Here is a 26,048-nt window from a genome sequence, read left to right as displayed (position 1 = left end):
CAAGTGTCAACTAGTATAACGGCCAACGACAGACCTCGCCTCATCGTCTGGAGATTATACATCCAGATACCTTCAGTCAACTTATTCACCAATAAGTGTCGTCGAAAGGTTTCTCATCCAACAACATACCAAAGCCATGGACGAGAAGTTGGGCATCGCCATGGATAGGGAGGTGTTCAAATCCAGCGAGAGCTCGAACACGTTGGTCGACAAGCTGGAACCGACTGAGTCTAAAGACGACGTGTCCAAGGGCTACAGTTCCGATATCTCGGATACTGTCCAGGAATCGTCTTGGAACAAAAGATTTCATTATCTCACCCAGGGCATTGAGAATCTGCCCGAGTGGTACAGTCTTCCCACGGGAGAAATCAGCATAGAAGAGCGGCAGTGCCTTTTGGAGCTGGAAGTTGAGCATCTGATACACGCCTCTACCACCTCGGCCACCCTCCCATTCCACAGCAAGGGGCTTCTCGGGATGATAGAAGGCTCCGAGCTGCGCAAGCTATCCGCCATGGCCCACCAGATCCTCGACCACCTGTCCATAGTCGAGATCGACAATCTCTGCGCGGTACTGGAAACAGCTCGCTCGCCCAAGATCGAGCGTGCAGCAACCCGCGCGTTGGGATTACTGTATCAAAAGACCACCAGATCATTCTCTCGACAGACAGCAAGTTTCGATCCAATATCCCTTGAGGCGAATGCGAGGTATGAGCTCTACGCAAAGCTCGTCGACTATACGACCAGCTGCGTCGCTCGACTCGTGACCAGTTACGCCACGGGAGATACATGGTCCAAGACGAATCTTGCTGTGTTGGGCCAATTAGCGGTGAAGCTGAAGTTCCTCGCGCGGGACAGCTCGCAGCAAGCAGAAGCCTCACTCCGACATGCCGAGTCTGTCCTGATACGGTTCCAGAAGCGCGACTCGGAAGATTCCGCCGATGGACTCTCTTTTGACGAAGAGAGCATTCTGGAGAGCTACGATGAGACCTTCGAGGACGACTACATCCGAAGCAGCCAAGGCCGGCAAGAGTTCGCCATGTCCGCCCTGAAGCGGGCGCTGGGCTCGCTCAACCTCGGTCTTTCACCGTGGCGGGTCGACGATCTCTTCCAGATCAGCTCGCAGATCTACCCAGTGGGCCTGGACCAAACCGCGTGTGCTCTAATGAGAGACGAGGACAGCCGCGTCTCGATCACATCCACATCTAGTTATGTCGATTTCTGCCGTACAGGCCTGGCTCTTGTGCGCGAGAACTTGCGCTCCTTGGCGAATGCCCAGAACCCACCGTGCCCGGCACCCCCTGGCGCTGAGCCGGTCACAGTGAGCATGGACTGGCAGACGGCAGGGTCGTCCTCCGTTCACACTTCGAATATGACGGTGTACACGATGGATGCATTGCTATCTTTGGCAATCCCGCTGTCACTCTGCTCGCCCCAGCTTGGCGAACTCGGCGAACAGATGATCACATGCCTGACTGTGGGATTAGAGCCAGACGGACCGCCGCTCCACCGTGATATCCCGGCCGACAAAAGTGAGACACTCATCGGATGCATGATACAGAGCCATGGCTATTCGGAACAGGTCCGTAAAGAGTCAGCGCTACACCCTGACACATTCGGTCTCGGCCCCAAGGTATTCGATGCCGACTGTTTTGGTTCGCATCGCGATTACAGGACGCACCATCACGAGCTTCAACGTTGGACGATCGAAGATGGCTCCGTTACCGTCAAGTGTCGGGGTTATGTGGCCTTTATCCTGTTTCTATGCGCTGTAATCACGTTAGTTTTCACCGTCCCGCCCGGCGTGGACGACGGGGACCCGTTTCTGTACGCCTACGTCGCCACGCTGGTTCTAGGCTCGATCCTCTTCGTGGCCAAAAGCTACTGGATGCGGGATTGGCCATGGCACGACTTCCTGAAGGGACGCATCGTCTGCCACTCGGTGAGCGAAGTCGTCGCTGTGACTAGAGTGGATGAGCAAGTGGTCTTACTGAAGCTGCTGGACCATGCCAGAGCCTCTCGGTTCGTCACGCAGGGTCCTTACAATGCGATCTTCAAACGCCTGGACCGAAGCACCAATTCAGATGAAGAGCCCGAAGAGGAAACGAGGGAAGCGCACAGCAGGTCTCGGGCACTATTGTCAGGCGCCGCAAGAGCCGTTCCGGTGAACCAGGCCGTCGCGGACATGTTGAGCGACGGAGATCTCTCCTCGGGTGGCTTCTCCATTGACCGACCCCTGAAGTTGGGGACGCTGTATGAGAGCGGGTTCTTGGTTCTCAAAGTGGCCGGCTACAATGGCGAGCACCTGGTCTGCCTCGACGCCCACAAGGAGGCAACTGTCGACTTTGTGGACAGAAGCGGCAAGGACGCAGTCCTCTCGTGTCTGAACCCGCCAGCGTCCAGAAAAGGGGAGGCATCTACCGTACTTCTATCCCAGAACCAGGTAGACTGGACGAGATTTCTGGGCCTGTACACGGGTGATGTTGTGTTTGGGTAGGCGACAACTCTGGCGAGGTCACGTCCAATGACGACAGGGGATCGGATTCATTGGCTAACCTCTTCTTCTTCTTCTTCTTTTCTTTTTCTTTTGGCTTATGTTTGTTTTTATATTGGGCTCCTTTTGGTGCACTTGGGACAAGTATGTTCGTCAATATGGAATCCTTCATCGGTGTCAACGTTTGGGTATGCATATCCCCTTTCCGCTTTCTCATCGCCTAGGGTCAAACGTCTTATTATATGCTTTCCTAGCATGTTCCGAGATGTTCTGCAGACAGTTATTGTCTCATAGGGGTTGCTTTGGCGGACATCTTGAATTGCAGCAGGTATAAAAAGTATTGATTTCGAAACGATAATCAGGATCTTCGTAGTCTATCAGGGATCCGGAGGTAGATACTGGGAGCCGAGTATATAATTGTATTAGAGCGAAGGGTTCTGTAGTAAAGGCATAAAAGAAACATTATTGAATAAGGACCCGTTGGCATCAAGCATTAGAGAATCCCACGTGTTTGAGAACGTCGGTTAGCCGGGCATCTGGAATGCCTCTCCTTAACTCTCTTATAGTTAAATACGATCAAGTTCTATGGGCCAGTTTGACTTTTTTTGTTCTTTTGCTTTTCGACTCATACCAGCGCAGGCCAGCAGAATGAAGTGACTCAAAACCGAGCAAACCCAACACATCAACTCAAAAAGAGGTATTATAGCCTAATACCCCCTAAACTCTATAAACAATTCCAAAATTTACGACTCTCATTGACTAGCAAAACCTTCCCAGGCGGCCTTTTTGCTAGTCCATGAGCGTCGTAAATTTTGAATTGCTTATAGAGTTTAGGGCCCAACGATCTATTTAAAGACGTTGGAAGAGGGCCAGCTCATCTCAGTCTTCAAGGGCCCAGTATCACCCAGCACCTTCCATCACCAACCCCTTAAATAGCCAGTCGCTCAATCTTGTCGCGCATAGCCTTGATCTGGCCGGCGAGGTCGCTGCCCTCGTTGGCCGTGATGCAAGCCGCGATGACCGAGCGCGAAACGCCGCAAGCCCGTCCGAGCGCGATCTTGCTCGGCACGTACACGTACGGCGTGTTTTTTGTCCTCGCTGAGCAGCGGGAGATGGAGCAGGATCGCGAGCGGGTTGGCGTCGGCGGACAGGACGGCGATTTCGCAAACGCCTCGGTTGAGGGCCTTGGTCACTGCAGTAAAGCAGGTCAGCAATCGATCTTCTCGACTTTGGAAGAATGGAGAGTTGGACGAACCTTCGTTGGCGCCCTTTTTGGCCTGGCGATAGTGCGATGCTTGCTGGATCAGGTCAAGCAGCTCCTGTGCCAGACCTGGATCAGCCATAGGCCAAGCTGCGGTATCGGGTGATGACATTGTTGCTGTATTGTTGATTTTCCGTGGCTCGCCTGGAGGAGGTTCACTGCCTTGGTTTTGTGTGGCTCGCCTCGAGAGGAGGTTCACTGCCTTGCGATAGTATTGAGGTTGAGATTTGGGTTGAATTGGACAAGGACTGATTGTAGGGTCTATGAGTCCCCATCTTTTCGGATAACCAGATAAGCTTATCTTGGCGTCATGTCACCAGCGCGTGTGGCTAGCGTGGCTGATATAGCTCATATGTGGCTAGTGAATGAGCATGTCTGTGCACAAACCTTCGAGAAGAGCAGGCAGTTTCAAGTGCGACAACTACAACAAGTAAAATAGACTTTAGCTGATATTTACATCCAATTCATGAGAGCTGGGTTGATCTATCGGAATATCTCACTCCCCCAAAAGCTATCAGGACACCCAAGTGGGTTAAAGCGAAGTCCTCGGGGGCTTTTGATGGTCAACAATTTGCTTGAAGTCAATAATTACCCCCCTATCTGCTTCCTCATCCTCAAAGTCAAAAATGAAAATAGGCGTACATTCAATACAGCACTGAGCAGCTGCATCACCTGTGTCACTTCACATATACATTTCTCCTAAAAACCTAGCTTCGCAGCACAATCCGGATACTAGCCCGGCACAAACGTCCCAACATGCCGAGGAAGCCTCATGTACCAGCGCTGCTGCCGCTGTTCCCATCAACACTACCATGAACGCTGGTCCCAACACTGTCCTCAGGACTGCCAACATCACTTCCACCCCCACTGTCCGTACTGTTACCGGTGGACTTGGCGGCGTCCCGCCCTGCCGATTCCTTGATGAAGTCCGCCGCCCTCTCAGCAACCGCGTAGACGGTGGCCTGAATGTTCCCCGACGGCATAAACGGGAAGACGCTGGCATCGACCACCCGCAAATTGCTGGTTCCATGCACGACGAGCCGCGCATCCACGACGCCCCCGTCGGCGCGGGGCTTCATCGCGCAGGTGCCGGCCGGGTGGTAGCACGAGAACGTGACCTGGCGGACAATCTCCTTGGCGCGGTCGAGGGACGTATCGGCGCTTGGATAATCCGGGTATCGGGCGCCGGTCAGGGCATCGGCTAATGGGGGCGTGAAAACGATGCGCTCCGTGAACTGCACGCTGCGGGCGAGGATCTCCATGTCCAAGGGGTGATCCAGGTATCGCGGGTCCAGCGCCGGCGCGTCGTCGATCGATGGAGATGTTATGTGCACGTTGCCACGTCCCAGGGGGTGGCTCAGGATGGCCATGACGGCGACTTGGGGACGGTCAAAGACGGGCGCGATCCCGTTGGGGTCTGGGACCGGTAGGCTTGCGGGTAGGAGGTGGTACTGCACTTGATTAGATCCCGGCTTTTCCATACAGCTTCGAAGCAGACGGTATTCATTCTTGTAATGTTCGCTATCCGTGTGATGTCCCATGTACTTGTCGAATAATGCTTTGACCTCCGCTTCAGGCATAACACCATCTTTGTCCACAAAAGGGGTATACGCCGAAGCCAGCGGCGACTGCGAAAGAACGCCGGTTCCACGTGAGAATTGGTCCATAGCCGCCTCGGCGTACTCTGGCTCCTTCAGCAGATCGAGGGACCGAACCCCCTCTTTGACTTCGAACGTCTGTCCCACGATGGGATGGTCTTGCAAGCCCTCCCCGACATTGGGGTTGTCGATCTTAACCGGAATCCCGTGCTGCTCCAGCAGAGCTCGTCCGCCAATACCCGACAGCTCCAGGAGCTGCGGCGACTGGATCACGCCCGCGCACAGGATCACTTCGTCTTCAGCTTCGATGTACTCATCGGCCCCATTGGGCATGCGTGCAATGATGCCGGCGGCGTAGAGGACCCCCGAGGGGCCCTCTTTCGTCACGATTTTGACGACCCGGGTGTTGGTCAAGACCGTCAGGTTTTCGCGGCCGCGCTCTTCCGGGCCGTAGTAGGCGTTGCCCGCGTAGCTCCGGCACCTCGTCTCGGGCGACACCGATTCCATGTTCTGGAAGCCGCCGACCGCTTCGCCGTTCCGCGGATCCCCCGTCATGCTGGAACCGAGGAGGTTGTCGAACGTCTTCACCCAGGCACCGTTCAAGGTCTCGGGGTAGTCCTTGCCCCAGCCAATCTGGAGCGGTCCGGCGTGTCCGTCGAGGGTCGGATCGTGCCACTTGTGCACTTGGGCCACCTTCTGGGCATTGGATCCGGGCGGCGTGATGGTGGCCATCTTTCGATAATAGGGGGCTAGCTCGTCAAAAGACCAGCCTTCGTTGCCCAGTGCACCCCAAGCATCAATATTGTCACGCGACGGATACATCATGACCATAATGTTCATGGCAGACGTGCCACCAAGCTGCTTGCCACGTGGCTGGGCGATAACGCGGTTGTTGAGGTGCGGCTAGCGCAAGGGTAAGGGCGTTTCATCAGCAAATTTAGAAGCAAAGATCGGAAGCTGGGATGGAGTAGGGGTTATGTTACCTGGCGAGTTGAGCGAAACATCCAGTCGTACTCGGGCTTTCCGATCTGCGTGGAGAACAAACCCGGCGTCAAGACACTCGGGTCGGAGCTCTTGTCGGCGCCAGCTTCGATGACCAGGACTCTCACGTTGGGGTCCTCGGTGAGTCTTGAGGCAATCACCATACCGGAGGTACCGCCGCCGATGATGATATAGTTCCACATGCCTTCGTTGATGTTGCTTCACGATCGAGCCTAGCTTCTGGCGGGTTTGATGGTTGGACCCGAAAGAGTTCCGGCTCTCAGCTATCGACCCCGACCCGGCTGGGATCGAAAAGAGTTTTTGAAGAAGCAGTATGCGTCTCTTTGAAAACTAGGAGAATCGACACCTTGTTGGCTACTTTGGTAGGCTGTTCACTGACTGCGGTGTTTGGTAGCGAATTGAAGAGTATAAGAACCGCAAACCATGTTTGCCTATGGAAATTGAATGCTATGGAGAAATTGGGTTCTCCGCATGTACGTTTCACGAACGTGACTGCTTCGGCTGGTGGTGTGAGTGCGGATGATATTACTTGTCAGTATTACAGGTCGCAAGGCAACTGCTCCCCCACGTCCAACAAATATGGACTGACACCAATCACCCAATCAGAAGCGGATCTGATTCCGAGATCCTGGATTCGAACGGCCATATGAGAATAATTGATTAATATTTGAAACGCTTTGTGTGTATCGGGATACGAAGTGATGTCCTGCGCAAAGTTCGAATATCTCCTTGCATAATACCCGTACACGATATGGCCAAGATGATGCTTGGGAAGGTGGCATGGAGTCAAGACGCTGGGGAACTACCTCGGTTCTGGGCATAATGCCAGCCGAGTTGGGAAAGCTAGTCGCCCGATGGCAATCACGCACGACAGCAGCTAGCCGGTGAGATTCTGCAGAGGCAACGGCCCAAGCAACGTCGACCAGGGTATGCAAGCCAATCATAGGGCGGATTTGCTGATAAGGGCAAGTGCAACCGAAGCCTCATGACCAATTTGTTATTCTCTTCCCGAGTCTATGTGACACAGCAGGGGTTCGCAGGCGCCACAGCGTAACAGTTCGCAGCTTAGCTGTTTTACGGTTATTGCTTCCTGGTCGTGCATTACATAGCGCAACTATCACCTCACGCGTTAATTGCAAAGACAGCCGGACCCCCGACAGCGTCAAAATCAGCTGTATGGATTTGGGAATCCCAGACAGCATTGCACTCAGTGCCATATTCGCTCTATCTCAGATTAGCATTAGGTATCGGGTATTTGATATCGATATCATTGATTGGCCAATGACAAGAAAGACGTTTTTCAATCACTAGAATGCAACCAAAACGACGCGATAATATCGGCCGTAAGCATTGTTCGGATGGTCGGGCATGAGAACCTCCGTCCAATGGATGCCATAAGCCTCTGAGCCACGAAGTCATTGAAGTCCGTGAAGTGGTCTGGTGACGTGACGGAGCACCTCCTTACTTATATCAGTACGGACGTATGTATACCAGTTGGACATTTTGAGGGTCGATCTGCTAATCAATCTACAACGCACGTTCACATGGCTACTTCCTACACGTTGTTAACTTATTTGTTAGAGGAGAACATATGGGAGAGCATTCCTCGCATGGTACGCCGAACTGCCGATCATCTGACCAGTTTACGCTGCAAGGGATGCTCTGCCAACAGCCCGTCATCAGATATTCGATGTAGCTTGTCTTGGAGACGCAGGTCACGTCTCTGTACGCGCGGGAATTCATCATCGACTTCGACACTGGTCTGCTCGGAAAAGGCACGGGAGACACGCCGAGCTCGTAGTGGGCCAAGAGACTAGAGCATCTTCATGATCGGTTCGACACGACGTATCGCATTGTGTAGTGTTCCAGATTGAACCGGACCCTCGTAGACCTCCACCCATAGCACCAGGGCGATTGTTCACCATGGCAAACAGGTCCTGCATCTGGACCATACGGTATGTGGCCGTATAAAAGGTGGTGCCATGATGCAATTGCTTCGACGTACCAGGTTCGAGCTACGTGCTGAACGATGGATCCGAACCCGTCGGTGACGATTGGATGAAAGGTTACACAGCATGAGCCCCTTTCATGGTTTTCCATTACCAGTGGCCGTTGTTGTCGAGACGGCGTCGGAAAGTTAGACAATTGACCCCTGTGCGCCCTGACTCAGCGAGCGCGGCTGCTGTTCTCGCGGGTCCACCACTGTCGCATCAGAGCGGGATCTTGGTGAGACGTACAGCAAAACCGGGTATCTTTATATGTTTGACGCGCTTCAGTGCTCAATGCCCCGGTGCTCGCTCTCGAGAATCTCGGAATCCGCTTTGCATCCGCATCGTGACGGCTGAACTTGCTTTATTCATGAAGTCGTGTATGTACCCCCTTAACCTTGACCCCGCCAACTTTAAATAACATGATGTACTTATATGAGAGAACCATGCTGCTCTCGTAGCCCGTCATTCACATGAGATCACAAGCAATGGAAAACACCAACTTGGGGACCTTCCATGTAGCGTTTACGCTGCAGTTCCGGAAGTCCGTGGGTGTCTTACTAACAATAACTTTGACTAACACAGATCATTGACACATGGGGCAGTGGGCCTTGACAATCACCATAGGGAGAAGGAATAAGCAATCCAGAATGTGATCGGTGCAGGTTGTAATCATCAAAAGTATTATTGTGTTGGGCAGTTCAAACCTCGTTGACCCCGGACCGAAAGTCTGGTACATGAGAATCTCTCTGCAGGGCCCTCTCCTCGCCCCTTCTGAGGAGACCACGATCATTTAGTCCTAGATGAACAATTCTCGGAAACCACTTGTCAAAACCGAGACAGGGTCGTTATACCAGCCCTCTAAGTCTTCCCAGCCCCTTCCTCATCCCTTCATGGTGCCTGCAGGCTCCCGATAGAAGCCCAAATGGACTCACAGACCAAGGTGATCTCGCCTGTCGCCAGAGATGCAGGACATGACCTCTACGCCCTCGCCCAAAATGCCCACCAGCTCGCCGTCCAGCACGCCTGGGAGCTCCGCCGGCCCGACGGGCACTGGAACGGCGAACTCCTATCCAACGCCACCATCACAGCCGAGCAGGTCTTCTTCCACCAGTCCCTGCGCCCGGCGACCCCGATACCCGACGGCGATGCGTACCGACACTACCTGCTCTCGAACCAACAAAAAGACGGCGCCTGGAGCATCGCGCCCGACCACCCCGGCGACGTCTCGACCAGCGCCGAGGCGTACCTCGCGCTCAAGATATTGGGCGTGCCGCCGCACCACGACGCCATGCGCCGAGGCCGCGCCTTTATCCGACGCTGCGGCGGCGTCGCGAAGGTCCGTATTTTTACGCGCATCTTCTTTGCGCAGTTCGGCCTGTTCCCCTGGGACGCCGTACCGCAGCTGCCTGCCGAGTTCATCCTTTGTCCGTCTTGGGCCCCGATCAACGTGTACCGGCTCTCGTCCTGGGCTCGGTCCACGCTGGTCCCGCTGCTTATTATCCGACATCACCAGAAGATTTACCCCTTACCAGACTGCGCGCCGGACCCGCAGAGTACGTACCTCGACGAGCTCTGGATCGATCCCGGGAATAAGCACGTGCCGTACGGTCCGAGCTTGTTAAGGCCGTGGGAGAGCGACCTGTGGTCTTTGATGTTTGGCGGGATCGACACGGCCCTCTACTGGCTCGGCGGTCTAAAGCGCTTCTGGCCGGTGCGGAGGTATGCGCGTCGGAAATGTGTGGAGTGGATTCTGGAACGCCAGGAGAAGCAGGGGGACTGGGCCGGGATCATCCCGCCGATGCACGCCGGCGTGCAAGCGTTACTGCTGGAGGGGTACAAGCTGGAAGACCCCCATATCCAGTCGGCCATTGCCGCCATCGAGCGGTTCACGTGGCAAGACGAAGGGGGCAAGCGACTGCAGTCGTGCGTTTCGCCCGTTTGGGACACGGTTCTGATGACCCGGGCCTTGTGCGACGGGCCCACCATCTCTAGCGGCTCTAACAAGGGAGAATTCGAAGAAACCGAAGAAAGGGGTCCGCAACCCGACGACGAGCGCCTCCGCCAAACCATCCGCTGGATCAAGACCCACCAGCTCCTCGGTCCCGAAGGCGACTGGCGCATCTACAGCCCCGCCCTCGCGCCCGGCGGCTTCAGCTTCGAGTACAGCAACACGTGGTACCCGGACGTGGACGACACGGCGGCCGCGATCCTAGCGCTCGTCGGCCAGGACCCGGCCGGGGCGCTCGACTCGGCGACGGTGACGAGCGCGGCGGCGTGGATCTGCGGGATGCAGAACCGGGACGGCGGGTGGGCGGCATTCGATCTGGATAATGACCGGCTCTGGCTCAATAGCATCCCTTTCTCCGACATGGATGCGCTGTGCGACCCGTCGAGCGCCGACGTCACGGGGCGGATACTTGAGGCCTTTGGGCTGATGCAGCGTCTTGCAGCACAGGGCGAGTTCCTTAATGCGCGCACGCTGGAACTCATCGGCCGCGCCTGCCCGCGCGGGGTGGCGTATCTGCTCCAGCAACAAGAGCAGTCTGGGCCCTGGTATGGCCGTTGGGGATCGAACTACATCTACGGAACTAGCAACGTACTCTGCGGGCTCGCGTACTTCTCCGAAAGCGACGAGAAGGTCGCGGATGCGGTCCGAGCTGCTGCTGAGTGGCTCGAGAGCGTGCAAAATGCTGATGGCGGATGGGGTGAGGGTTTACAATCTTACCGCTATCCGGAACGTGCCGGCCGGGGCGGCCCGTCGACACCGTCGCAGACCGCGTGGGCGCTTATGGGCTTGTTGGCTGTTTGCAATGGCAAGACGAGCTCCGCGATCGAATCCGGAATCAAGCATATGGTGGAAACGCAAGTGTACAGCGGCGGTGGCGGCGAGCACAGCCCCGGGAAGATCGCGGCTACGTGGACAGAAAGGCAGTACACGGGCACGGGGTTTCCGAACTTCTTCTACATCGGCTACTCGCTCTACCGGCATTACTTCCCCATCATGGCGTTGGGCAGGTATTTGTCTGCTTTCAGTAAGGTGCAGTCGGATGAGAAGATTATTAATGACAGTGATGCCGGCAGCAGGACCATTTCTTCCTTGGAAGAGGAGATGCTCGAGTCACCAATGGACTCTGGGTACTCTGACACCTCGGCTAGCTGCGAACTCAAGGTCGACTTGAAACGTGATTAGAATGCCTCAAGACGCTTTAGAACTTGTGCATACAGATACATGCGTGGTTGTAAACATTGGGATACAATTCCATTTTCGTCGTTCGACGTTTTTCTTTCTTCTCGGTCCAATGATCCACCACAGAGCACACATATGTGAGAATATGCAATGAGCCGTCTCTTGACTATTTCGCAATCGTGGCGAGGGACCGAATTCCAACAGCGGCTACTTGAGTTCGTGGCAGTTAAGGTTATCTATGCGTCATCATGCCAACACAAACGCTGTTGCACATACAGCCAAAGAAGGCACGTGAAAGAAGAAAGGTAAAAAAAGAGCCTCTGAACGCTCAAAAGAAGTCTAATGCACATGCCGCGAGTCGAACGCGAGTCTCACCGGACTATTCTCATACAACAAAGGAATGGCGACGGTGGATTTTACCACTAAACCACAAGTGCCTAGGGGTAGAAACAGAAAGCGGTGAGAGCTTCGTTGTTACCAGGCCACCTCTCGGCGATATTCCCATGAAAGGAGCCACCGACACGGACTGACTGGTCTATAGCCTTCCGAGTTGGCACTGTACCGATACCGATGGCTAGTGAGTACAGGGGCGGAGGAATGACTCCAGCCGAAGACAACGAATGCGAATACATACTTCAATGCCCATCCAGATACCAACGTTAAGAAGTCCCGGAAGAATAGTGCATCTTCTGCCAACTCCATGCGATTGTGCATGTGGAAGACTGACCCTTTTATCCTCGGAGAATAGGGGGTAGTTTCAAAGCAAAAGGGGGTGGCGCACGGCCAGATCCAGGTGAGGCGGTGGTGGCTGGTGGAGCTTAGTCAATGCAGGATTTCCCACGAGTCAGGATCCCTGTATCCACAGCTTAGACGGGGTTTCAGCAAACTGGTCCCGCAGACTGGAGTCATGCCGCAGCAAGGCGAGGACTCATTGGAAGAGAGGTGGCCCGGAGATGTGTTGATCGGCTGAACAGCACAGTCCGAGCGTGCCGTTTTTTAAAAAGCAGCACAGGAATAAGGCTGCATACTTACCACCCTCATCTCCTTCTCCCATCTACTCCAGGTTCACACAACAGACTTACCCACCCGGGAGAAAAAGAAGAGGCACAGATTCGCAAACCAATAACAACACCACAACCGGCAACTCCTCCTCACACAAAGTGGGCATCATAGCAAAAATGGCCCACCAAGCCCACGCCCTGCCGTGGAACACCCTGGCCAAGCACTACAAGTACAAGATGTCCTACACCCACGAGCCCCAGCGCAAGGACATCTTCCCCGCCGACAAGGGCAGCGACAGCAAGGAAATCGACTACTTCTGCCGCGCCCTCGCGGCGCGCGTGCAGGAGTTCGCCGCGACCGAGCGGGCCAAGTACCGGCCCCAGCCCGAGCTCCGGGCGCGCGCCGGGACCTGGACCAAGTCGGCCATGACGGACGCCGTCGGGCCGTCCGCCCGGCCTGCTGCGGCGGGGGGCCGCCAGACGACGGCGGAGGAGACGCGCATGGTGTACCCGAACGAGATGCAGTTCCGCTACTTCGAGGAGGGCCACGACGAGGGCGCCGACCTCCCGACCCGCGTCACGGCGATGCACAACAAGGACCTCCGGCCGCTCAGCCAGTGGACCGACTGCGCGCACGGGAGCCGGATCGGGCACGCCGATGCCATCAAGATCATGCTGATGGAGGCGGCCGGCGTGGCGCCCGCCATCTGCGCTTCGGCGCCGGATACGGACAAGGACACGTCCGCGCTCCAGACCGAGATCATGGAGTCGCTGCTCCTCATCGCGAACAAGCCCGAGGCGAAATTGCTCACCTTCATCACCGCGCGCCACGGGCACCGGCACGGGGTCTGCCGGGCCGCCGAGGAGGCGGTGCGGGTGTACCTGTACCTGAACCTGCTCGTCGTGATGCAGGAGCAGGGCTCGGACGCCGTCGACTTCGCCCGGACGGACGCCGGGGAGGAGATCAAGGAGCGGCGGAACTACATGGACCTCAAGAGCTACAGCCGGCTGCTCAGCTCCGTGGCGGGCGAGTACGACGGCGACGCGCAGAACCTGGTCCACTGGGACTACTTCTTCACCCGGGGCGAGGACGACTGGAACCGGAGCGAGGTGAAGGACGTCCTCGCCGATATGGAGGGGCTCAAGGAGTACCTCAAGGGGGTCTGGCGCATACTGGTCGTGTATGATCTTTTCGTTCGAGAGGCAGGTGGTGATCCGGAGCTGGCGGAGATGTGCAAAACGACACTAGATATCAGCTTTGGCTAGATAAAAGGTCCTATATTTAATACATCCATACACCTCCTTTGGGAAGACCAAACAAACATTGGACAGCGTTGCATACGTAGGTGATCAACATATAGTTGGTATCTCTGTGTATTCAACTGCAAGTATTCATCGAGACTACAGAGAGTTTGACTAGGATGAGCCGCCCCCACTCGCGTCACAGACCCACGGATCCCGCAGGATCTCCGCAGGTGAGGGCCGTTGCGCCGGGTCGTACTGCAAGATCCGCCGAACCAGCTTGTTCACCTTGACCGCTTCCTCCGCATCAACGTCGGGCTTAGCCCGGTCAAACATCTCCTCCATGGACACCTGCTCCAACATCAGCGGCTCACCACCTTCCGGGACCCCGCCGAGCTGGAAGTTGAAGATCTGCCGGTCCGGTGTGAAGTACAAAGAAGCCGTCTTCCACTTCCGATAAAGCGCCTCGGGCAGGGGCCCCAGGCAGGTAGTGAGGGATAGGAGATGGTCGTCGTCTTGTTCGGTTTCGGAGTCATTCCAGGGCACGCAAAATAGGGGCTGTCCGGTCATCAGCTCGAAGACGAGACAGCCGAAACTCCACACGTCGATGGTCTTGTTGACTTCGCCCGCTAGGACCAACTCGGGGGCTCGGAGGCCGAGTGGGACGATGGGTTTAGTTGGCGGGTCAGTGAAGAAGAATGCTAGGCCGGAAAGCATTGGTTAGCAAAGCGACTTGGAAGAAGCAACGAAATAGATTGGGAGGACGAACCGCCGCCCATATCGGACAATTTGATCTGGAAGTCTTCCGTGATACGGGTGAATGGCGCCAGCGGCTGTGCGACGTATAGCTTCTGTGGAGCCCATTTATCCAGCTTCCCGTCCAGCCTCTGCACTTGAGCTGAGACGGGACCGGGCTGGGCATCTTCATCCTGCCGCAACACGTCCTCGGGTTTTGAATGGATATCGTCGAGGGCGAAGAGCATGTTTCCCGGCTGGAAGTCTCCGTGGGCAATTCCATTCTCATGAAGAACAGCCAGACCCTGCAGAGCTTGTTTCAGGATGCTTCTGGCCATTGGCGGGGGTAGCGTACATTCATCCCGAACCGGCGCGGCTTGAACTGGGGCAGCTCCTCGACCATGGAATTCACACTCGGCCCCATCGGCTCAAACACTAAGCATATATGCGTGCCATTGGGGCCGACGTGTTCAAACTCATCCAAGAGCTGGGCAGTGCAGTGCGTCGTCTGAGATGGTGTGACTTGAGCAAGGTGACGCAGTATCTGTAGCTCTTTGGCTGGCTTGGAAGCTCCCACAAGGATCTTCAAGGCAACATAGCGATTATTGCTTGAGGAAGGAAATGAGTTACGGAGATCTAAAGCCTCGATTGGGTTATTTAGGGGTAGACCCAGACCACCGGCAAGACGACCTTGTTGTCCATGAGAATACTGTCGAGGGGCGGGAACCCGTCCCGGTCCCAGACCAGGAAATACCGCGGGTGCACCCTGCGATTCTCCTGCCAGCGGTTCGTCCGGTGGTCGTGCCGAAAGACGGACGCCGCCGCCGCGGCGCGCGCCACGAGCTCCCGCGCCACGTCGGTCGTGACCTTGTACCGCATGAGAAGCTGTTCCTTCTCGTCCGTCACCGCTCTGTGCACGACGTCGAACTCGTTCGCCTCGCCCTCGAGCGTCTTCTTCAAGGCCCGCCGGAACAGCCTCGCCTTCTTGCCGCGGAAGAGGCCGTCCTGCCAGTCGGCCGCCCGCGCCCAGTACTCGTCCAGCAGGTCCATGAGCTCCTGCGTCCTGTATAGCCCGAAGCCGACGGGGCCGGTGCCGTAGACGGCGAACCATTCCGCCTTGAGCTTCTCCACGGCCAGCTCGCGCGCCTTTTTCTCTCGGCGGGACTTCTCCTTCGATTCTTCGATCTCCAGGTCCCGCGCTGTGAGCTGGCGTTTGGCCCGTCGCTCCTCGAAATCCTTCAATTTGGCCGCGCGCTCCGCGAAGAACTTTTGACTCGTCCTTTGGATATCTTGCCTGAGGGACAGCCCGCTTAGCTCGCGCCAACGCACATATGCCGAGTCGTACGCCTTGCTTTCTTCCTCTGTCTGGACAGCTTTTACAGCGAGACTTTTGTCGTAGCCCTCGACGCTCCAGTCGAAGGCGTCCAGCGGTCGCGCGTTGAAGCGTTTTCGCACCAGATTGGCTTGCTCCAGCGTCATCCACCCGGCGCCTTCCTGGTGGACCTTGGCCATGACTTCCTCAGCCGTTATATGCCCCAAACCCACCGCCTCGAGGTTGGCCTGGCGAGTCTCCTTGTCGGGCCATCCCACCACCGTGTGGCGCTCTTCGCTCGTCAGCGAAGCTGGGTAGGCCATTGCCTTGCCAGTCACTGGCCCAAATGCAGCAAGCAATTGATCCCTGTCTTGGTCCGACAGGGCCACACCCTCGTTCCGGTTGGCTCTGGCCTTATCGATCAGCGCCAAATCCGCAGCGCTTTGATAGAGCGACCACGAAAACTCTCGAAACTTCTGGCCCGTCTCGGGATGCTTGACCAAGGCTGGAGGCGGCATGGTGGCGTTTCGAGAGTCGACCAACGTTTAGAGAAGGGTGGAATCAAAGGGTGTTTGTGTTGGCAGTGAACATCCGCATCGTTCAGATGAAGATGTTTATCTGATGTCAATAGTTCTTGGGGGCAGCATAGGCTTTTAAAGTAATGGTCACTTCTAAGTTACTTTCTTGGTGTGGCTCAAGGAGTGTTGGCGGTCTAGGCAGCCGCCGGCCATATGCTGCTTTGGGTAACATCTAGTCCCTATGGAGCGACTTATAGAGCTACAAGTCCCCACCGCATAGGCTAAAGATCCCCCGGGTGGGCTTGCTAGTGCTGGCCATAGTCGCCCTTTTGAGAGGCGCCCCTGCTCTAGTGTTGCCGGTCCGCAGCCCCCTTATCAAGGCTCGGTGCGGGTACCAAGGTGAGGGTGTAAAAAGCGTCAACAAGTCTGTCGGAGAAGATCCCGCCGGGCCGCGACGCTGTCTACAACCAACGCCGGTCAGCGGGGACGTCCTCAACGTCATTGTTGCCGACGGCCCCGGTGTTGGTATCGCCAATGCACGACTCGCCTCGGTAGCAGTGTCAACTGGTACGGCTTGGTATAGTCCTCGCTGGCGGCGGCAGCGGTAGTTGCCTTGCCATGTCTATGCTGGGGAGGGATGCATAGCCCAGCTCCTTCATCCCGAAGCCAAATGAGCATACGATGCTGTGGTAGCTAAGTGCATCCAAGATTGAAGGTGTCCTTCTTAGTTGACCTCCATATATAAACAGCATAGAGAAACGGTAAGAGAAAACTTATGGTAAGGCACAGCAGCCTTGACAAAAGTGACAGTTTAAGGGTGATAAGGTTGAACATTGAAGGGGCTAATTTGACTTACGGCGAAACAACAGGTTCGAAATAGAAGAGAGACTCAATGCAATGCACATGAGCATGACGGAAGTCCATGTCCTGGGCTATAGAGCAAGGATGTATTATCAAGCCACCATCCACCCCCTAAGTGCATAGGCCCCCAACGTGGCGTAGTCTATTCCCGGTCCCGTTGGTCAGCACGTTAATTACCCCAATGCACAGGGGATACTGCAATTGGCCTGCCTCACTGCCTTCCCATGCAGTGTTACAGCAGGCTGACACTAGAAGGTTACATATCTCGCCTGGTCAGCCTGTACTGCTTTGCCGCCCCCTTGATGTAACGTGCAACGGTATTTATAGTTCAAGACCGTGGTACATTGCACAAAACCCCGGTCGAGTGTCGAAAAGTCCCCAATGCTAAAATGCAGGCTGAGGAAATGATCGCCGCTCCCGGTCTTTCTCTGACCCTTCTATTTCCTTGAAAACCTCCAGTGCTCACACTTTCTCTCTTATTGATCTTGATGCACATTTCTACCTTCTTGGAACGAACGTTTCTTATTCGCCCGCCATGTACAGCGAGAACAACGCGCCCGAGGCGCTCACCACGCTCCCCGCGCTCAAGGAGGCCGTGCACCAGAAGTATGCCCATATAGAGCCGGTGATGGCTCACCATGCGCAAAACCGTGGTTCTGGTTCGACTACCACCGACCAGTCGCAAACCCGCTATCCGAGCACAGACGTTCTCCCGACGTCGTCTTATATGCCGGAAAAGGAGGCGGAGGAGAAACGGATATGTGGGCTGACACAACGAAACTTCATGATCCTCTGCATCGTGGCGTTCGTCATCCTGGGTGCGGGTATAGGCGGCGGTGTGGGTGGTGGCTTAGCAGCGCAGTACGTAACCTACCAATGTCCTCTTCTAATAGGGGGAAAGCAAATGCTTGGCGTACTGACAGTCTACTTTGTTTCCGACGTCCAGTAACAACATCGGGTCAGATATACAATCCCCAATGGCCTCCACGTCGCCTTCTCCGACGCCCCTCCCTGATTCATCCACATCATCGTCACCTGCACCATCTTCGTCCAGCATTCCTCTGCCAATCAAGCTCGACTGTCCCAAAATCGACGGGATGTTGGAGAAATTCGACAAGAAGTGGACCTTCGAATACAAGTGCGGGAAGGACATCACGGGGTCGGAATACGACATTGTGTACTTTACATCGTACGTCCTCGAAGACTGCATCCGGGCCTGTACGAGCTACAACAAGAACCGGAACAGCAACGAGTGTACGGCGGTGGAATTCAATGCGGGTACGTTATCTTGTCCATTAACTAGCTAGTATGAGTGACTATGGAAAGAAAGGGGATAAAGAAACAAAACCAGGAGAACGAGCTGACCATAGCACACCGGGGTCACAGACAGCAAAGCATGCGCCGTAAAGAACGCAACGAGTGGAACACCGGTCAATGGCGCAAACCCGACGCGTCAGGTTTTGGCAGTACTTCAGCAGTAGGCAAAGAGCAAACTCGGTGGTTGCGATGATGATTGTATCAGATGATAGAACTCCCGAGGGTCCAGGGATCGTCTCGACTCCCCGACATACGTATGACGAGGGATAAGTATATGTGTATCTGGATTGGGGTTTCTATAGTATCGCCCGTATACGTAATTAATCCATATCAAGCAGCTATGAAACATGTTATTGTGCTTCATTCTTTATCCTTATACCTACTTTTTATGTAGGGCTTGCCACAAATATATAGTAGATTGGTCAAGGTATACATGCTCGATCCCACTGCTTCGTTGTGTTCCGTGTGTTTCTTGTCCATATTTCGGGTGTGACTTTGCTCAATTCGCCCGCCCAGCGGAGGTTGAACCTACCCATAGTGTGCCAGGTAGAAAATGAGTGACTTCAGAGAAGAATTGGTCGACGTTGCACGGTTGTGGTGCTTCATCGCTTGATGCAGGCTGGTAATGTAGCTTGGCGCAGGACGCCACCGACCGTACTTGGGATTCTCGATCCATGTAGTAGCACCGTTCCGCGTTCCTGTAGAGCCAGGTGTTCAAGGCCGGCACCCAGGGCCTCAGGGCATCGTTCCTCATATTGTAATCGGGTTGGATCGACACCATCTCCAGTCGTCGAAAGACCACATCGTCGGACCAGCTGATATGCGCCACACCAGCTGGCACTCCTTTTTCAAGTTTGGGCCCCCAGCGGTAACGGAAGTGGCGGCGCCAGACCGGGAGGGCGTCGGGGTACCGACGCAGTGCTCGGCTGCGGCTTTCCGCGTTGACGAACAGGAGGGGCGAGACGAGGGATTTGGTGGGCTGTACGCCGTACCAAAAGATCACGACCTTTCTATCTTGCTTCTCCCGGTCCAGGATCATGTCCCAGAACTCCTGGCGCAGCTCAGGTGGGAGAGACGGGAAGGGCCGGAATTCATCAGCCAGCTGTGGATCCTTTCTGACGGGCCTGACCGGTAAAAGGTGCATACGGGAAGCGAGGTATAATTTTATCGCATCAGACATCTTATTTGAGCTAAGCTGTCCTTCGTCCATTGCGAAAATGCGGGTATGCTAGTGGATTTATTGTCGAAAAAGACTACTTCAAAAAGATTGGCTAGTATTTGATTGACCTTTTTTGTTCTTTTGCTTTTCGACTCATACCAGCGCAGGCCAGCAAAAGCAAGTGACGCAAAGCCGAGCCCCTAAAGTGTGAGCAATAAAGCCAAAAATGCTTACCAACGAAAACATAAACCCAAACATTAGGTAAAAATGCTCAAAAGCTCTGGCCCTGTTTCTTTAAAATTCTCTTTTTCCCTCTCTTTTTTTTCCTTCTTTTTTTTTTTTTCCTCCCCCTTCTATACACCGATTCACACCCACGTCTGATGGGAAACTGTTCGCCCTGCAGAAGACTAGTTCACGAAGCATGTAAATTATACAAATAGATTGCGAACCGCCAGGATGATGTTGTCCCTCTCCTCCCTCTGATCCAGCCGTAGTCTCGGAAGATAACACCACCCCTCAGGCCTGGCCTCGAACGTAATCCGAATCCTCCCCGTCTCCCCATCCCGGTATTCCCGGTCCCGGGCGCGACACTGCACCCAGTGCGCCAAGTCGGGCACCCAAGGGCCCTTGTCCGCCCAATCCCCAACGCGGCGGATCGTGCCCACGTAGAACGTGTCGTGGTGCCAGTTCACGTGCACCCGTCCCACCGGCACTTGTCGTTGGTGTTTGTGTTCCTGCCGTCCCGACACGCCGGGGCGGAAGACGCGCATGGACTTGGGGTAGCGCCGCAGTGCCTCGCCCCGGCTCTCGCGGTTCACGAGCAGGAGGGGCGAGATGAGGGATCGGGTAGGTAGGACCCAGCCAATGTAGGTTCTTTCGAAACTCGCCGCCGATACTTTGCCCTCGAGATCGACTCGCCTCGTCCCTTCCTCGAGCGCCAGGACCCAGCGCCAGACCATCATGCGCAGCTCCGTCGGCAGGGACGTGAACCGCGGGAAGGACGCAGGCAGGTTGGGATCGGGCGCCGCGACAGCGCGAGATTCGGGATCTTCTAGCCTCTTGAAATCTTCGTGGGGCAAATTCTTTACGTGAAGAATGTTGAAGAGAGGCGGTAGGAGTATGAAGGAGGGTGTCATTTTCCTCATTGTTGCCAGAGGTACGCGTGTTCGAGGTGTTGATCAGATAGAAAAGAGAAAGTCGTCAAGTCCAAGGATTAAAATGCATGGGATGGAATGATTTCCTCTCCAGATATGCCGGTGTCGATGGATCGCGTGGTAGAAAGGCCAAGTCGAGCAATACTGGCTATTTTCCCACATGTCAGAGGAAATGGAGGATATTGAATATATTTCGATCTGAAAGACGGAGGGAAAATTATGTAAGAACCTAGTTTCACTTTTCTCTAATTATGATGCCCCATTATTCCCTCCTTTTGAGTTGAATCGATACCAGGCCAGCCCAAGGAAGTGTAAAGTCCTGATAATAAGGTTACCATGGATTACAGAAACCGAGTAGCCATCATGCTCGGCGCCTTTCTTGTCCTTTTTGTAAGTACCGTACCGAAACAGCCCATGCGGCAGTATGCGTGCTTTACAAAAAAGAAGAAGCTCAGGTAGAGTTGTGTACCCTACACAAAGAGATCGCGGACCCCAAGGATGATTTCGTCGACCTGCTCCTGTGTCGGCCTTTGTTGCCGCAGCCTCCGCCGTAACCCCCGCCAAGCGTCTGGGGCACTGAGAAATATGGATTTTAATTCCCCATCCCAAGTGAGGTCGCCATCATGGCGCATAACCCAATACGCCAAGGCAGGAGTCCACGGCTCTCTGGGCCGCATGTCTTCACGCGGGAGGATCCCTCCGCACCGCAATGCATCACGGCACCAGTTGACGTGCACCCATCCCATCGGCTGGGGTTTCAGTTGGGCGTCGTCGCCACAGAAGACGCGAATGGCGTTCGGGTAGCGTCGCAGCGCCTCGGCACGGCTCTCCCGGTTCACCAGGAGGAGGAGGGAGATGAGGGACTTGGTAGGCATGGGTATGGCTTCCAGGTGTCGCCCGGACATGTCCCATCGGAACCTCAACTCTCTCGTCCGCTCTTCCAGATCCAAGACGCGGTGCCAGATATCCAATCGCAACTCGGGTGGTAGGCACTGGAACCGTGGGAACGAGGTAGGCTTGTCGAGATCGTGCATCGTGCGACAGCACGATAGATCAGAAGATCCTCCTAGCATGTGGCAGGCACAAGGGCACTGTTGAGACTGTTGAGAGAAAACGGCAAGTGGACCGGCACGACCTTCCATTGTTGCGTATGCGAGATATTACCTAATCAGGTAGAAGTAGAACGGGGTGAAAAGGACAAAAGAACAGTTGAAGAGAATGTAAGGTCAGAATTTCATGTCAAGACTAGCCGAGAAGCGAGTACGAGCAGAAGCCTCAAATGACTGGATCAACTCAAACTATAGGTAACCAATCGAAAAGAAAACTCTCGCTTCCGGGGCGGAGCCTGGACCACAACGAATGATGAATTCCGTAGAGCGGTGCGGCCCCTTTTGCGCCATATCACCATTGTACTTGGTGCACCCTATTTTCCCATCGGGGCGCTCTTTAGCCGACCCGTAGACCGCCTCCGTCTACTTGCTGCAGTATGCTTATAGATGCTCGCATCATACCATCTTTTCACCCCGGGCAAGGCCAACAGACCTCAACACAGCCGCAGTAACACTGGCCCCAAGAGACGGCCCCGACGGCTTCGTGAGACGAATCCCCAGCCGCCGGTCGCTCTTCTGGTTCTCCCTCCTAGACCAGAGGATCCACACGAGGAAGGTGAAGATGGTGAGAAGGATCGCTATTGCCCAGTATATCCACATGCCCGGCAGTGCCCGCACTCCGCTGCTGCTGTCGGTCGTAGCAGAAGACGATGCGGATTCGCCGCCGACGCCGCCGCCGCTACCCCAATCGAACATGTCCACACTGAACAGCGTGGCGACGAACGTGCCTGGCAGAAAGACTATACCCAGGACGGCAATGGTCCGCATGGCGACGCTGTCGCGCTTGGTGTCTATCGCGATAGCGGCAGTGTACTCGGCCTCGCTTTGCGCAAGATCACCGAGCATCTTTTATCTCCAAAGAGCATGTGTTGCCTGATTAGTATATAGGCGCCCCAAGTTGTAGTAGGACACTGTCTAAAATAGCTCCACGCGGAATCAAGTAGATACTCACAAAGCTGGTTTGATTCTGACTTCGGTCCTTCATTTGTTGCACCTGCGACAACAGCATGGCGGTCCGCCTCCGCGCATATTCGACATCACCGCGTGTCATAGTGAGAGCCGCACCCAGTCTATGGTAGCCCGGCCGAGCATTCAGCTCAAGCGGATCATCATCATCATCATCATCCGTGAGCAGGGCCAGGTTTCTCTGGTCCTCCTCAATGGCCCGGACCAACTGTTCTCCAGCATCTAGGCAGGCCCGCGGCACGTGCCCGATGACGGCGAGGTCCGTTTGGCAGTAGCCCAGTTGCCGGATCGTCGTCTTGGGGTCTTCCATCGTAGTAGAGTAGTGATCGTCGAGGTCGGGCCGTCCGCCGAGGCCGTCCATCAGCCTCCCCGGGTGGCCGAAACGGGTCCGTCGCTCGATCCCCAAGACGGCGTCGTCGATGAAGTTGCGATGGGCCTCGATCTGCTGGTGAGGAGACCAGTATAGCACCGAGACGAAGAAGTAATGGTCCACGCACCGCTCGGACGTGGCAAGCAGGGCGCCGAAGACGGCATCCTCGTCGGCGAGGTGATGGTAGAGGATGTAGGTGGTGCGATCGGCCCGGTCGCTGGACATGGACACGCAATCGAAGCCCGTGGAGCGCGAGTTCGCCACTTTCCACACGGCCGATCTCCGCCCGCTGGCGGGACAGTCGGCCGAGGTGAAGATCGCGTTGTTGGAAAGGAACACGTCGACGGTGCGCGGGAGAAGATACCAGTATCCCTGGATTAGTTGGAAGATCCCGCGGGGAACGGACAGAACGAGTCCACCGGGCCGGATGCGAGGAAGCGAGAGGACTTTGAAATGCCACTGTTTTGGTGTCTCGGCGTCTTCGACTGCGGCAGTCTTCTGCAAGAGGTGATCTCCGACCTCGTCAAACTGAAGTTTTGCTTCCGATACTTTCGATACATCGTTCGTGTTGTTTGGATCTGAATTGAGAGACCCTTCCAAGAATCTGAGATAGTGGTGGTGGCCGACAAGGGGAACTGCCCATGTGGCTAGCCTTTCCTCGCGAGTCTCCATGGTGTTACGCAGACTATAGCTGAAGAATCACAGCAACTTGGCACTAATTGATATTGTGGGGTGAAGATTGGATGGAATATAAATAACAACGTTTATATGGTAGTTAGGCAGCAGCGGCCTAGCTTCTTCTTGCGATACCAGTGACGGCGAACGGCTGACAGTTGTTATATTTACACATGCATGCGGCGGAGCTCGGTTAACACGCCTCCTCCAGCTCCTATTCGTCTATCCCAAAGGCCAACCACTTGGCTAAACCACAGCGGTAACGGGATTTCCCCTGCCAACCGATGCAGCTAGCAGACATGAGGAGCACCAAAATATGTATCGAACCTCACCTAGTTTGACCAACCCTACCTACCCCTTTCTCCTCTACACCACCAACTTCGTAACCAACTTCCCCCGATTCACCCCCTCGTACAACCCCAACCAAGTCCCCGGCACCCCCTCGATCCCCACCTCTACCACCGTCTCGCTCCCCTCATCGCCGAGCGCCAACCGCCCGCCCATCGCCGCCTCCATCAACTCCGCGACCGCGCCTGGGATCTTGTCCGCAAAGTCGAGCAGGATGAACCCCTGCAGCGTCAGGCGCTTATTAATGACCTCGAACCAGTTCCGCACCGCCATCGGCGTCCCCGCCTCGTTATTGTACGACGACACCGCGCCGCACACCGCAACCCGCCCCGCCAGCGCCATGCACCCCAGCACCGTGTCCAGCACGGGCCCGCCCACATTATCGAAATAGACCGTCGCGTTGCCGCCCTCGGTCGCGCGCTTCAGGTCCTCGGCGAACGAGGGGGACTTGTAGTCCACGCACGCGTGCTGCGCCCCGTTGTCGTTGCCCCGGGCCAGCAGCGACCGCACCCAGGCGCACTTGTCCGGCCCGCCCGCGATGCCCACGACGCGGCGGCACCCGACCAGGTTCGCCGCGATCTGCACCGCGACCGAGCCCGTCGCGCCCGCGGCCGCCGACACCACCACGATGTCGTCGGGCTTGATGCGGGCGGCGTAGTGCAGGCCCGTGTAGGCTGCGAGCCCGGGCCCGCCGAACGCGCCGAGGTAGTGCGTCATCGCGATCTTCTCGTTCTCGACGACCGGCTGCGCATGCACCTCGTCCATGACGAAGTACTCGGCCCAAATACCCATGTGCAGGCTCATGACGAGCTGGCCGGCCTTAATCTGGCTCTCGGCGGTCGATTCGACGACTTCGGCGATGACGCCCGTGTACATGGGCGCGCCGACGGGCACCGTGTTGATGTAGTAGCGGTCCGCGGGGACGGGGGATTCAATGAAGCCGCGCTGGCCCGCGTCGTTGGAGAAGTAGCGCGACTTGCAGAGGAGCTGGCCCGCCTTGAGCGGGGGCAGCGGGACCGTCTCGAGGCGGAAAGTGGCGTCCGGGCCTGTGAGGACGGGGAGACCGGCCGGCTTCTTGGCCAGAACCCATTGTCTCGTTTCTGTAGGTCGTGACATGTTTGCTTTTTAGGGCGTCCTGGTATATTGATGAGCGAAAATTCATAAGTAAGGGAGACAGACACAGGGGGGTAAGTGAGGGTGATCGCCAGAACCCACTCCGGTATTGAACTCACGTAGGCCAAGAGTGCTTAGGATGTATGATCGGTATTCACGTGAGAGAGGACTCCACGTTTCTTTTCTCGGCAGTTTTCGTAAACCGGTATTCAATCCCAGATGATTCGACAGTTACAGTTGAAAGGCGAGAGGCATCGTGCATCCCTCGACGCAGGCGGTGACAGCACCTTTATATATGAGGGGATATCAGTTCATATCCTGGTAGGTGTTTCCTTCAGCTGACCCACAGTCCCTCATCTAAGTGACGATTTAGTCCGTATATAGCATCTTGGCCGGATCGTAAGAGGGTGGTGGAACCAGCGAGCCCTGTAAGCTACTAGTAAGGTATACCACCAATCACACCACTTCGGGTGGACGAAGAAGTGGAGGACGGGGTCGGCGGTGTTACCAAATAGCCCTCAAGCCGTCGAAGCCGCTCGGAGGTTTTGGTGGGGACCCTAGATCCCTTGAACGACGGCATCTCCAGGTGTCCCGTAAATTCGACAGCCCTAGGAAACCGTTGGGGTGGGAGCCTCAGC

The 26,048-nt window shown here is 55.7% G+C and overlaps 14 protein-coding genes across 14 annotated transcripts; 4 read left to right on the top strand and 10 right to left on the bottom strand.

The window, feature by feature from the left end:
- Nucleotides 1–136: 136 nt before the first annotated feature.
- On the top strand, nucleotides 137–2,494 carry PG997_010830 (uncharacterized protein; the record flags this gene model as incomplete). Its single annotated transcript, XM_066815145.1, has 1 exon — nucleotides 137–2,494. One exon carries the CDS (start codon nucleotides 137–139, stop codon nucleotides 2,492–2,494), a length of 2,358 nt encoding a protein of 785 aa, XP_066664435.1.
- Nucleotides 2,495–3,435: 941 nt separating this feature from the next.
- Nucleotides 3,436–3,864, bottom strand: PG997_010829 (50S ribosomal protein L30e-like protein; the record flags this gene model as incomplete). Its single annotated transcript, XM_066815144.1, has 2 exons — nucleotides 3,436–3,683; nucleotides 3,747–3,864. 2 exons carry the CDS (start codon nucleotides 3,862–3,864, stop codon nucleotides 3,436–3,438), a joined length of 366 nt encoding a protein of 121 aa, XP_066664434.1.
- Nucleotides 3,865–4,522: 658 nt separating this feature from the next.
- PG997_010828 (uncharacterized protein) lies at nucleotides 4,523–6,534 on the bottom strand (the record flags this gene model as incomplete). Its single annotated transcript, XM_066815143.1, has 2 exons — nucleotides 4,523–6,253; nucleotides 6,334–6,534. The coding sequence occupies 2 exons, from the start codon at nucleotides 6,532–6,534 to the stop codon at nucleotides 4,523–4,525; spliced, it is 1,932 nt and encodes a 643-aa protein (XP_066664433.1).
- Nucleotides 6,535–9,265: 2,731 nt separating this feature from the next.
- On the top strand, nucleotides 9,266–11,533 carry PG997_010827 (squalene cyclase; the record flags this gene model as incomplete). The annotated part of the gene is made up of 1 exon (XM_066815142.1): nucleotides 9,266–11,533. The coding sequence occupies one exon, from the start codon at nucleotides 9,266–9,268 to the stop codon at nucleotides 11,531–11,533; it is 2,268 nt and encodes a 755-aa protein (XP_066664432.1).
- Nucleotides 11,534–12,708: 1,175 nt separating this feature from the next.
- Nucleotides 12,709–13,797, top strand: PG997_010826 (uncharacterized protein; the record flags this gene model as incomplete). Its single annotated transcript, XM_066815141.1, has 1 exon — nucleotides 12,709–13,797. The coding sequence occupies one exon, from the start codon at nucleotides 12,709–12,711 to the stop codon at nucleotides 13,795–13,797; it is 1,089 nt and encodes a 362-aa protein (XP_066664431.1).
- A 150-nt stretch (nucleotides 13,798–13,947) lies between these two features.
- On the bottom strand, nucleotides 13,948–15,210 carry PG997_010825 (Non-specific serine/threonine protein kinase; the record flags this gene model as incomplete). The annotated part of the gene is made up of 4 exons (XM_066815140.1): nucleotides 13,948–14,474; nucleotides 14,543–14,838; nucleotides 14,877–15,151; nucleotides 15,184–15,210. The coding sequence occupies 4 exons, from the start codon at nucleotides 15,208–15,210 to the stop codon at nucleotides 13,948–13,950; spliced, it is 1,125 nt and encodes a 374-aa protein (XP_066664430.1).
- On the bottom strand, nucleotides 15,166–16,338 carry PG997_010824 (uncharacterized protein; the record flags this gene model as incomplete). The annotated part of the gene is made up of 1 exon (XM_066815139.1): nucleotides 15,166–16,338. The coding sequence occupies one exon, from the start codon at nucleotides 16,336–16,338 to the stop codon at nucleotides 15,166–15,168; it is 1,173 nt and encodes a 390-aa protein (XP_066664429.1).
- Nucleotides 16,339–17,734: 1,396 nt separating this feature from the next.
- On the top strand, nucleotides 17,735–18,680 carry PG997_010823 (uncharacterized protein; the record flags this gene model as incomplete). The annotated part of the gene is made up of 3 exons (XM_066815138.1): nucleotides 17,735–18,060; nucleotides 18,146–18,477; nucleotides 18,586–18,680. 3 exons carry the CDS (start codon nucleotides 17,735–17,737, stop codon nucleotides 18,678–18,680), a joined length of 753 nt encoding a protein of 250 aa, XP_066664428.1.
- Nucleotides 18,681–19,015: 335 nt separating this feature from the next.
- On the bottom strand, nucleotides 19,016–19,660 carry PG997_010822 (uncharacterized protein; the record flags this gene model as incomplete). Its single annotated transcript, XM_066815137.1, has 1 exon — nucleotides 19,016–19,660. The coding sequence occupies one exon, from the start codon at nucleotides 19,658–19,660 to the stop codon at nucleotides 19,016–19,018; it is 645 nt and encodes a 214-aa protein (XP_066664427.1).
- A 443-nt stretch (nucleotides 19,661–20,103) lies between these two features.
- Nucleotides 20,104–20,820, bottom strand: PG997_010821 (uncharacterized protein; the record flags this gene model as incomplete). The annotated part of the gene is made up of 1 exon (XM_066815136.1): nucleotides 20,104–20,820. One exon carries the CDS (start codon nucleotides 20,818–20,820, stop codon nucleotides 20,104–20,106), a length of 717 nt encoding a protein of 238 aa, XP_066664426.1.
- Nucleotides 20,821–21,299: 479 nt separating this feature from the next.
- PG997_010820 (uncharacterized protein) lies at nucleotides 21,300–21,863 on the bottom strand (the record flags this gene model as incomplete). The annotated part of the gene is made up of 1 exon (XM_066815135.1): nucleotides 21,300–21,863. The coding sequence occupies one exon, from the start codon at nucleotides 21,861–21,863 to the stop codon at nucleotides 21,300–21,302; it is 564 nt and encodes a 187-aa protein (XP_066664425.1).
- A 471-nt stretch (nucleotides 21,864–22,334) lies between these two features.
- PG997_010819 (uncharacterized protein) lies at nucleotides 22,335–22,784 on the bottom strand (the record flags this gene model as incomplete). The annotated part of the gene is made up of 1 exon (XM_066815134.1): nucleotides 22,335–22,784. The coding sequence occupies one exon, from the start codon at nucleotides 22,782–22,784 to the stop codon at nucleotides 22,335–22,337; it is 450 nt and encodes a 149-aa protein (XP_066664424.1).
- A 31-nt stretch (nucleotides 22,785–22,815) lies between these two features.
- On the bottom strand, nucleotides 22,816–23,946 carry PG997_010818 (uncharacterized protein; the record flags this gene model as incomplete). The annotated part of the gene is made up of 1 exon (XM_066815133.1): nucleotides 22,816–23,946. One exon carries the CDS (start codon nucleotides 23,944–23,946, stop codon nucleotides 22,816–22,818), a length of 1,131 nt encoding a protein of 376 aa, XP_066664423.1.
- A 369-nt stretch (nucleotides 23,947–24,315) lies between these two features.
- On the bottom strand, nucleotides 24,316–25,413 carry PG997_010817 (endo-polygalacturonase 6; the record flags this gene model as incomplete). The annotated part of the gene is made up of 1 exon (XM_066815132.1): nucleotides 24,316–25,413. One exon carries the CDS (start codon nucleotides 25,411–25,413, stop codon nucleotides 24,316–24,318), a length of 1,098 nt encoding a protein of 365 aa, XP_066664422.1.
- Nucleotides 25,414–26,048: the final 635 nt, after the last annotated feature.

The sequence above is a fragment of the Apiospora hydei genome, assembly GCF_038363865.1.
Source record: "Apiospora hydei strain CBS 114990 chromosome Unknown utg000008l_segment0_segment0, whole genome shotgun sequence".
Taxonomy (NCBI): Eukaryota; Fungi; Ascomycota; class Sordariomycetes; order Amphisphaeriales; family Apiosporaceae; genus Apiospora; species Apiospora hydei.
Note: the sequence above shows the minus strand (reverse complement) of the source record. Positions and strands in the feature narration are given on the sequence as shown.